The sequence below is a fragment of the Fusarium sambucinum genome, chromosome IV, assembly GCF_050947815.1.
Source record: "Fusarium sambucinum isolate potato_lamoka chromosome IV, whole genome shotgun sequence".
NCBI classification, from domain to species: Eukaryota; Fungi; Ascomycota; class Sordariomycetes; order Hypocreales; family Nectriaceae; genus Fusarium; species Fusarium sambucinum.
Window position 1 is genome coordinate 1,357,599 of NC_139291.1, and position 10,993 is coordinate 1,368,591.

The following is a 10,993-nucleotide window of genomic DNA, read 5'->3' on the forward strand; positions in this document are numbered from 1 at the left end:
AGACAAGGTCAGGGTTAAAGACTGGAACCCCAGGTCCCTCGTGCTGATCTTGTCTCTGGGTTCACCACAAGCGACTCTTCGTTTGTTATCAACTAGCCAGGTCACCTCTTCTAGCGGGCCACGAGGTTCGTCACTAGAGAAGCCAAACCCGCAACTAGCGACTCATGCAAGCCCGTCGTCGACTGACTATTGGGGTCTACCAGTCCAAACCTGGGAGTAGATAGTGTCGTTGTTGACAAGAATCATGCGATTTTATATATTGGCAATATGCCTCTTTAAATTAAAAAGAGTCTGATCCCAATTCTGTCTGTTCTTGGTTGTGCTCTGTCACTTTTGGAAAGTGACGATATTCGAACCCTCGTCTCGTTTCTCGATATCCATTTCGCGCATCGGCCCTACCGTCTGTTCTCAAGAGCTGAAGCCCCTGAGCTGAAACACGGGATTAAGCAAGGCAAGACCTTGTTTTGTCTTGTCTTTCTTTACAATTTCGGTCAACTCGTTCACGGATCAGTCAGTGTAGGCCTAGGTGAGCACAACATCTATATGTAGATCGTCTGTTTCTATTTCTTAATATGGTGGTTTCAGGTTCGCTGCCACCTCGTTGCACAGCCTTGTTAGTGGATAGAAACCAAATATATCATATGAAACATCCTTCATCTTTCACTCGAATAACATTGACTTTTTTGGTTATTCTTGCCAGCTTGCCATCAGCAGTTATCCTACAGAGCAATGATGAACAATTCAGTCCTTTGGGGGTGTGTGCTCTATATTCAGGGTCATGTGTCATTAGAAGCTTTTGCTTCTTTTCTTCCCGTGTCTTGTTTTGGTTTCTGTTTTTCTTTTGTTTGCTTTTCTCCGCGATCATATTTCCACTTTCTATTCAACATTGTAACCTCTATCCACAAGTCGGGAATCAAGAAGCAATTTCCAACACGGATAGTCTACAAGGCAGTTGCCAATTCATTTAATAACCGGTTTGTAGACATCCACATCACGTTTCGCAACCAATCGAAGCTCAAGCAACCTTGTAAACTCGAATTTTTTTCTTCTCCTGTGTAAATATCCATCACTCAATACAATATAGTATTTCTGCAGCAAGCCTATGTTTAGTTTGTTTGGTTCATGTGCGGAAAACAACGTTTTCGTCCCGTCTTTGCTTTGCCCGTGCCACAATGACAAGCCATCAATGTAACTTCGTATGATAACCTTGCTACCTGAAACCTGCATCGTAATTCGAATGAGGGTGTGTTCAATTTCAATCGAGTCAGTGATCAAATAGTCACAGTCCTTCTTTTCTTTTGTTCGGAAATTGAAGGTTCCGGTCGCATTGGATGGTTCTCAAGCCTGCGGGTGTAGGGTATGTGCATGCCAAGAGACTTTATCGAACGACATGCTTAAATACCTAGTAGGCAGATAAGTTACGAAGTTGGCCTTGACTTGAGTATCGGGTAGGAGTGGCAAACACACCAAAGGACATGTGAAGGAAGTATTTAACAGTTTAACAGCTTACAAACAAAGCAGCGAATCACAACAATAAAGTACAGTCAAGTTGAACTTGTAATGATGATAGTATTACTGCAGGCTTAAACAAGAATCATATCTTGTAAAGCTGCATTCTTTTAAGATATATCGCTTCCAATTACCAGAGACGTTCCCAGGTCCTCTTCCACAAAGGCATGGCAGCCAGCTCACGCCTGTAATTCTCCTCAATACCACCCTCTTCCCAGTGCTTGCACTCCTCATCAACCTCCTTCTTGCCACTGACAAGGTCGGCACTCTTAGGGTTGACAAACTTGGTCTTCTTAAGGACCTTCCAGATAACAAAGAGGAAAACGGCATAACCGTGGCAGAAGTAGCTAGTAACAAAACCCTGTGTGCTCCAAGGATCGAACTTATCGAAACCAATAAAGATGAGCGCGACGGTGCCCAGGAACAGGCCGATGTAGGCGGCGTAGGGGTTGAAGGGGGCGACGTAGTGCAGAGCAGAGTTGTCGAGACCCTGGGCCTTGCGAGCGCGGAACCAGCCGATGAAGACGACAATCATCATGGTGTAGGTGGCGATGAGACCGGTAGTGGTAAGGTCGACGAACCAGAAGAAGACGGTGACGGAGGACTCGCCGGCGACGAGGAAGGTGATGCAGCTGAGAAGACTGACGACGAGAACACAGTACATGGGGACACCGGCCTTGTTGCACTTCATGAGGAAAGCAGGAGCCTGGCCATCGCGAGCAAGACCGTAGAGAGTTCGGGACGAGGAGTAGAGGTAGGCGTTTCCACAAGAGAGACCGGAGGTGAGGATGAGGAAGTTGATCAGATCGGGAAGACCGTGGATACCGAGATTCTCAACTGCGAGGAAGTTTGTTAGCAACTACTTTAGTGTATCTGGGATCAATGATATGGAACTTACTGCCGATGACCCAGGGGGAAGAAGCAGCACCAGCAGCGCTATCCTCGATAGCACCAAGCAGGCGTGTATCATCGGAACTGCAGATGATGCCGACGGCCAATACACCAAGGACATAGAAACCAACAAGTCGGTAGAAGATGAGCTTGGCAACTCGGGGAATGGTTCGTCGAGGGTTGGCGATTTCACCAGAAGACAGAGAGATCATATCGGGGCTGCACATTGCATATTGTCAGTAAAGAGATAAATATGATCATGGCGAATAGAGGAACTTACCCGGCAATAGTGAAGCCGGCATAAAGGATAACCTTCCACCAACCGCAGAAGCGTCCGAGGTCGCCCTCTGCGTGATAAGGTCTCATAGCCTTGCCACCCTTCCAGTAGCGGAATCCGTAGGCATCGCCCTTGGGGTTACCACCGCACATAGTGATAAGAGTGATGAAGAGAAGACCGAACAGAAGAATAACCTTGAGGGATGCCATGATGAACTCGGCTTCACCGTAATACTTGACAGCAACGACGTTGAGCAGGACGCAGATGACCATGGCCATAGCAACCCAGGCTGCAGGATTTATATCAGGTACCCAATATTGCATCAGAGTCGCAACAGCACTGTATTCGACACAAACAAGCATAAGACCAGCGTAGAAGTATGTCCATCCCATAGCAAATCCTATCCAATCGGTTAGTGTATATTTCTAAATGATTCGGGATATGCAAAACGTACCAAGCGCAGGGTCGACGAAACGAGCGGCAAGTTCAAAGATGGAACCACGGATAGGAAGATACGAGCACATCTCTGCAACACACAAGTTGCAGGGCCAGACGAAAAAGACACCCCAGATCAAGTATCCGAGAACAACAGAGAGAGGACCAGCTTTGGAGAGAACACCACCGATACCAACGAAGAGACCGGTACCGATGGAGCCACCGATGGCCATAAGCTGGACATGACGAGGGGAGAGACCTCGCACGGTTCGGCCATATTCATTATCGACCGAGTTGTGATCGATAAGAACACCAGGGGCTGTGTCAGAAACATTGGGAGCATCAACGGCTTTAGACTCGGGGTCTTCGTGATAACCCATGATGAAGAAGGCGAGGTTGTATAGAAACACTCAGACTCTCGTGGTGGATTTGAGATGGGATGTTTGTCTTGTGGACACAAGCCTGGGCATAAACATCTTTGAGATTGGGGGGGAGAGATGATCTTTTATGAAGAATCATGTCGCTGTAACCATGATCAAGGATATGGACTATGAGAGCCGGCCCGGGTTTCTGGAAAAGGAACTGATGGTGTAGATTAAGCTACCATGACCAGGAGGAGGATCTAGTTAGTGTAGCTATTCGAAACATAAAGTTGCCCGAAACTGGTGACTGCACTGCAATGCACATACGGAAGTGAAGGGATACCACGCTACACTAGGCACCCTGAGTGACATTCTCCACAGCTAGCTATAGAGTATGGGGTCATGATAAGCAGTGTAGTAGGTAATGGTAGATAGAGGCAAATAGAAAGCAACTCTCCAGTGAAACCTCGAGGACCGGGCCGGTGGTCTTCACTCAAACGGGCAAGTACGGGCGACGTAGTAGTATGATGTGGAGAGAAGTAGGACAAGGCATGACTCGGAGAAAGCGAAATTGTGTGTAGAGAGTAAAGTAGTGGTGGCTTGAAGTTGGAGTGTCAGTTTGGGGGAGCGTTAGAGGTGCCAAGAAGGAAAAGAGGCTAGGGGGACAATCCTTGCCTAATGTTGGCGTGCGGGCAACGGTTATCAGTTGGGTCGAGATAGGCAGTTTCACGGCGGGAAATAGCATCCACCGCGGCTAAGATGTGCTGTATTGTGTAATTCAGTGATTGTATAAGTGAAGCCTTGATTCATAGAATTACTATACTGGCTACAATTCAAGTCATCAGGCATCTGTTCAGTGACATCTCTCAAGTTTAGGAAAGCATCTCAACCTATACCGCACTCCAGGCACTTCAATGTCCAACCCTTCCTTTACCGCGGTTCCAATGCAAGGTTCTTACCCCAGACAATTCAACTTGGAATTGTACGTAATGAAATACAAGTTACTCTCGGTACCGAGGCAATGGTTTCCAATGTACATCTCCCCCAATACAAAACTCCAGTGTCAGAAAAGTCTCTGTCAGAAGAGGAGAAATGCGGGGAAACGAATGAACGAGGTCTTTTTTTCCCGCTCTTAATTTTAAGCATGGGTTTAAGTCTAAGCTCGTTGATCCTTGTCTTAATAGCATCGGTCTATCGGATTGTGACCGATTTGCATTGCGAGTCATTTTACGTGATGATGCTGATTCCGTTACTGAGAGAATGAATGAATGAGAATAGAATCAGAAGCAAGACATGATATGATGTTAAGATCAATAACTTGGCATCATTCAGGTACGACACGAACCCTGCAAAAGCTGAGTTGGGTTGGGCTATCTTCTTATCAGCCAACCCCCCCTGAGCGCGCTTATTTTGGTTGGAGAAGTACGCCGTAACAAAGATAAGAAAAGCGCTGTAACAAGTCTAGACGGGCACTCCTCTCTCCCTACCCCAACTGTTCATCAGTTTCCATGCATCCGAGTTTTTCTTTTTTTCTCCAAATTTTGAACCTACTAACCTTTTGTAAATAACTTCACACTTGAACCGCCAAGTGCTGTAACCACTTATTTCCCCAGATCTACACAATTGCGCAAAGATCTCCCCCGCAAAACTCCAGAAAAAACAAACAAGCAAGAGCTCAAATCTCTGGAGATTTGTTGGGGCCCCACGAATACCAAGGCGGAAAAAACGTAATAGAAAAAGGAACATGACATGACATATGTCCATCTATCCGAACGACAAACGACTGTGGGCACGGAACCATCCGGCCCCTCATTTTCTTTACCCTTTTTTCGCTCTGCTATGCGAGTTTCTTTCTGTGAGAAAATAGGTTCAGCTGAAATGGAAATTATTGCCCTGCCGGTTCCTCTTCCTGCTCCCGGTTGATCAACTACCTAACTACTGTAAGCCCAGCGCCACAAGCCATGTATAGAACCATCATAGCTGCCCGTGAATGGACAGAATGGCCTTCTAGAAGAGAAGAACTGAATGTCTTGCTGTGTAATGTGAGCCAGGGTGTGATATGTGTGTGTGGGGAATACTACATAATCCTGGTCGCCATGATAGACTCCGACCAGACCATGGAGAAAAAAGGGCTCAAAATAAGCTTGAAAACTAACAACTGGGCGGTCGGCAGTCGTGCATAAACCTAACTATTCAACTCACTAGTCAACTCACTAGTCGTGTTTTCTTCCCTATTCCTTTGAATGGACCGGCCCGGTTGATGATATATCTCTCTCGACTTGAAGGTAGTCGTCGAGGATCCACCCCCGGATGCCAATTCCAGCTTGGCGATTTGCCAAGATGATAGACACTTTATCTATAGTAGTTCCTAAGATTGTGCTTGATACTGAATCATGAGAATTACTGTCGTTGATCATCTCGATGCTGGACTGAGAGAAGTCAAAGTTAAAAGCTCACATGTGCTGGAACTTTCACCAACGAAGAGTTCAACTTATCCAGAATAATCACGTATCTTCATTCTCAGTTTAGCAAGCCAGATAAAATTGCACAAAACGCCTTCACTTTATTCTTCTTCATCTACGTCCGTGAATATATGCCTGCAAGTTCAATCCCTGCGCCCTCTTTTCCAAACGCTCCGAATGCTTCAATATCCATATAAACCAGTCTCAACAAGAGACTCAAAACTAATGAGAAGAAACGCCTGCGCCCCTCCAAAGACGTACCAATGCCAGGAACAATAAACTTTGATCATCATTACCCGATGCTAGCATGAGCCGGCATCTCATCTCCCTTATCGATCCTACTATGTCACGCAGTATACACACCTCCATGCCACGCGAGGATTCCAGCTGCCACACACCCTTTCCGTACGGCCGGGTTCAGGGCTGATGTACCGCTGAGGAGTTGCGGCGTAGCTGCGCCAACCTAGTACTAGTCTTGACGACCTGAGTGCACTCTAAAGATATCGCGTCTTGAGCCATTCCTCATCACGCAGCCCTAGGTTCAGCCCGTTTTGTGTCCACCAACGTCGAACAGCACTCTGGTCTCCTATGCTGTCTTCGAGTGCCTCTTCGATGTTGCATGTCCGGAATTCTACCTGTTGTTTTCGGCCCTCCATGCCCTCAAGCTCTCCGTGTGCAAAGTTACGCCACCACTCGAGCACCGATAAATGCTTGAATATGGTTGGCGAAACGAGAACTTCGGCATCGAATACAAGCTTGTCATCTCCTTTAAGGCGTCTCCAGGTCTCCAGAACCTCGACTTGGCCCCAGCGACTGGCTACTTTAGCAACACTGTCGCCATGTGCAGCAGGAATACCTGAAGCATCCCACCACCGCAAAACATTAGCTTGTCCATGTTGCGTTGCCCATAAGAGTGACCGGCCCGGCCGTAGAACGACTTTATCGTCCTGAGCTGCTGCGTCGCGCCACCATTCAAGGACCAGAAGATGGCCATTTCCACTAGCCTGCTCCAGCGCCGACTCAGTATAACGCATTCCTAGGCCAGATCGTCTCCACCACCAGTCCAAAACACGAACATGTCCAAATCTAGAGGCGCCGTCGACCGCTTCTGCATCGTACACATGACGATCTCTGAACCATGCACTCTGTTTCCAATAGTCCAGCACATCGACGCGTGGATAATAAGCGGACGCTTTAGTAGGTAGTGTCGTGCCGTCAAATGCCTTGAAGAGATCTGGCCGATTGGCTTCCATATATGCCAATACATCAATAAGACCAAACTTGATTACGAGTTTGATGACCAAGGCTGATATGTCGTGGAATTCCGGTGGAGATTGCGATATCTTTTTGCATATCGCTGCAGAGTTGCATGTTAGAACTGTCCACTCGAGCTCGTGCTCGTACACCTTGAGTGGATCATTGAGGTCCCTGGGTTGGCTTGACCATGTTGTGGGCATTGGAAGGTTGGTGTACATTCCCAGAGCCTTTGAAAGTTCCCAATCCCCTGCATAATCGAGAATTATAGTCCAGATCTCGGGTGGAAGCTTGCACTGGACTCTTACGTCTGCATCGTCTGTCATGCCCAATCCAGTCGCAACTTCAACATCTCGCCCGAGTCCTAATAAGTCGGCCTGGTTTTTTATTATCCCCAAAACTTCGTTGAAACCATTCCAGTTAGGCACTCGTTTCGGGTTGGGCGATCCTTCGTAGTGCCACAATATCGGCGTCACCACACGTATCCAGTTCCATTTTCGGTGTAATTTGTTCAGATGCTTCTTGGTCATGGGATTTGACCACATATGTGTGCTCATGCCAGGAACTAAAACGATGCTCTTTTGGGTATCCCATCCTCTGAGTACTTCACCGAGGAAAGTGTCGGTTACGCCGGCTAGCATCTTGGCGATACTATCGGCATCGAGGGGCACACAGACCATGAGATCTGCCCATTCCACCAGCTCGAATGCTTGCTGTCGATAGAATTCGATATCATCGGCCCTATCGCCTGCTCCGAGGGCCAACCCTCTATTCTGCATCACAATGATGGTTTGTGTTAATCGCGGGACTACATCGTCGACGATTGCTCGGGCCTCGATCTGTGGGTTTTTGGAGAGGCGCACAACGAGTGCTTGAGCCCAAGAGGTATCGCGAGGACCGGTGGCGGCAACTAGAAGGCGGAGTTTTCGGTTACGTCCCAAGTCGTGGAGGGACGTGGTCGAAGTCATGGCGGGACTCAACCGCGGCGAAAAGGAATGATGGTGTGCCATGCTGGAAGATGACCCGGATCCAACATTGTTTGCATGAGATGTGTGAGGCGGACGAGCGGTGAAGTTTAAAGGCGAAGAGTTGTGACGGGGCATCAAATCACTGGTTCAACGAGAATGCGGGATCACGTGGCGGTTACTGCTGTTTGGAATGGTTGTGAAGAAAGCGAGGATCGGTATCGCTTGGTCAGTTGGTCAAGAGTTGAAATCGCAATCGTAAATCGTAAATCAATTGTCTGAGTTGAAAGTCTGCTTAGTTAAGGTCGTGCGATTTTAGAAATGATTCTCATAGGAAGACTGGGTCTAGTCCTGGTTTCGGATGGGTTTAGGAACAAAGAAAGGATCAATCAAGCCGACTCCATTTTTTACCCTGGTAGACAGTTCCGATCCAAGCCGGCAATGGAGGGGTAGAGAGGACAGGCGACAGGGTATCTGACTTTATAGGCAAAGGGTGACAAGAGCTGAAAAATGACGTCGGGTTGATTGGGAGGAATTATCTATGCCGTCCTGCTTATATGATTGAAGTAAGAGGCGTCTTGTTCATTTCTGGTGTTCAGAGGTGTGCTCATCATGACGGCTTCAACACGTCTTTGCACCCAAATTAGAGTTGAGACGGCCCCCGCAAATCCATTTTCTAGCTGAAAATGAATCAAAAGAGTTCAACAATGGCACAATCACAGCATTTAGCATCACATGACCCAGCCTTGGGAAAAGGAAAAGGAAAAACATGGAGAACTTTTTAGGTGGTGTAGACTATAACTTAACGCGGTTATTGTAGCTCCGACTGCTCCACAACTCAAAACCCGGAAAGGAAAACTTTGAACCTCATTTATTGTCTCTCGACGTTGGAATTCGATCGGAGCTTGTTGATCTTCCTCTTATTATTCATTTTCGCTGCTATTCCAAAGACTTGGGCGTTCGTTGAACCACCAACCTGAATCGCATACCTAAAGTTCCCGATTCTAACCCGAGCTCGCTATTTATTCCTCGCCGCCAAAAATTCTTCGCCCCGCTCTTTTTCTTTCCCTTCCTCGACAATGTTGGATCAAATGGCGAACGAAATCAAACTCATCTCGGGGAGCTCCCACCCCGAAATCAGTGCCAAAGTCGCTAGTCGGTATGTCTACTTTTGTTTTGCTTAGAAGCGCGATCCGGCGCCTTTGAGGTGGTGTACAAGTTGCTGATATATTCTCAAAGACTCGGCATTGAAATCGCCAACACTATGAGCCTCAACTACTCCAACCGTGAGACTAGTGTTTCTATTGGCGAGTCCGTCCGTGATGAGGACGTCTTCATTCTCCAGTCTACTGCTCCTGGAGATGTCAACGATGGATTGATGGAGCTTCTCATCATGATCCACGCTTGTCGAACTGCTTCGGCCAGACGTATCACTGCTGTTATCCCCAGCTTTCCTTACGCGCGCCAAGACAAGAAGGACAAGTCTCGAGCTCCTATCAGTGCCAAACTGATCGCCAACATGCTCCAAGTTTCTGGATGCGTACGTTTTATCACTAACACTTTGTCCGCGAATGTACTAACAGCCATGTAGAATCATGTCATCACCATGGACCTCCACGCTTCTCAGATTCAGGGCTTCTTCAACGTCCCAGTGGACAACCTTTACGCAGAGCCCTCTGTCCTTCGTTGGATCCAAGAGAACCTTAACGTGGAAAACTGCGTGATCGTTTCCCCCGACGCTGGTGGCGCCAAGCGTGCTACCTCTCTTGCTGACCGCCTGAACACTGGATTTGCTCTTATTCACAAGGAGCGTCCCCGCCCCAACGTCGTTGGCCGCATGGTGCTTGTTGGTGACGTCCAGGACAAGGTCGCCATCTTGGTTGATGACATGGCAGACACTTGTGGAACTGTAAGTGAGCAACACATGTTTTTGTGACACCAACTAACCATACTACAGCTTGCCAAGGCTGCTGAGACCGTCCACAAGCACGGTGCCAGTGAAGTCTATGCCATCGTCACTCACGGTATCCTGAGTGGCAAGGCCATTGACACCATCAACAGCTCTGTCCTCTCTGGTCTCGTTGTTACCAACAGTAAGTAATTCATGCCTTTATGCTTGATTTCATATGCTAACTTTTATCCAGCCGTGCCTCGTAAGTTTTAAATTTGGACTCGCGCGCCCATATCTATAGTTTACTAACTCGCAATAGTGGGTGACAAGATTGAGCGATGCCCCAAGCTCAAGGTCATCGATGTTTCTGGAACTCTTGCCGAGGTATGATACTCCGCCTTCTTGATGCACCATGTTACTGATTGATTCGTTAGGCTATCCGACGAACTCACAACGGAGAATCCGTCTCTTACCTCTTCAACAACGTCCCCGTCTAAGATTCTTAAATGCTAGATGCAAGGTGCAAAACAAGGTTATGGAGTTGGTAGGTCCAGCCGTCGGGTGAAGTCATGGTCGCGAACTAACAAACATCAAGCGGCGTACTTTTTTTTTAGAGATTGGACTTGGGCCAAGTCGATTCACGATCGTTTGGGTAAAACTCTCCAAACCCACAAAAAGAGATTTAGAATGATGCACCAAAATGTTGGGATAATTGGGTCTATGATTCAATTGATGCATCGGGCAAAGTCTACGTATTAGCATGCTATGAGTTGACTTTTAACAATTTGTCGGATTCCAGGGACTTTCCTTATGATCATGAATCGAGAACGATAGATTCACTGGGCTGTTCCGGAGAACGTATTATGATGCAAAACGATGGTAGCAAGATGCTTTATCTTGACTGACTAAATGAGTATAGTATCATGCTCAGTTCATGATCGTAAGAC

At 47.4% G+C, this 10,993-nt stretch overlaps 3 protein-coding genes across 3 annotated transcripts; 1 reads left to right on the top strand and 2 right to left on the bottom strand.

Moving 5' to 3' along the window:
* Nucleotides 1–1,639: 1,639 nt before the first annotated feature.
* FSST1_000490 (amino acid permease/ SLC12A domain-containing protein) lies at nucleotides 1,640–3,492 on the bottom strand (the record flags this gene model as incomplete). Its single annotated transcript, XM_083231122.1, has 4 exons — nucleotides 1,640–2,346; nucleotides 2,408–2,619; nucleotides 2,681–3,077; nucleotides 3,132–3,492. The coding sequence occupies 4 exons, from the start codon at nucleotides 3,490–3,492 to the stop codon at nucleotides 1,640–1,642; spliced, it is 1,677 nt and encodes a 558-aa protein (XP_083090672.1).
* Nucleotides 3,493–6,430: 2,938 nt separating this feature from the next.
* FSST1_000491 (uncharacterized protein) lies at nucleotides 6,431–8,158 on the bottom strand (the record flags this gene model as incomplete). The annotated part of the gene is made up of 1 exon (XM_083231134.1): nucleotides 6,431–8,158. One exon carries the CDS (start codon nucleotides 8,156–8,158, stop codon nucleotides 6,431–6,433), a length of 1,728 nt encoding a protein of 575 aa, XP_083090673.1.
* Nucleotides 8,159–9,234: 1,076 nt separating this feature from the next.
* Nucleotides 9,235–10,543, top strand: FSST1_000492 (phosphoribosyltransferase-like protein; the record flags this gene model as incomplete). The annotated part of the gene is made up of 7 exons (XM_083231145.1): nucleotides 9,235–9,314; nucleotides 9,395–9,695; nucleotides 9,747–10,064; nucleotides 10,113–10,248; nucleotides 10,300–10,308; nucleotides 10,366–10,430; nucleotides 10,481–10,543. The coding sequence occupies 7 exons, from the start codon at nucleotides 9,235–9,237 to the stop codon at nucleotides 10,541–10,543; spliced, it is 972 nt and encodes a 323-aa protein (XP_083090674.1).
* Between the last annotated feature and the right edge of the window lie 450 nt (nucleotides 10,544–10,993).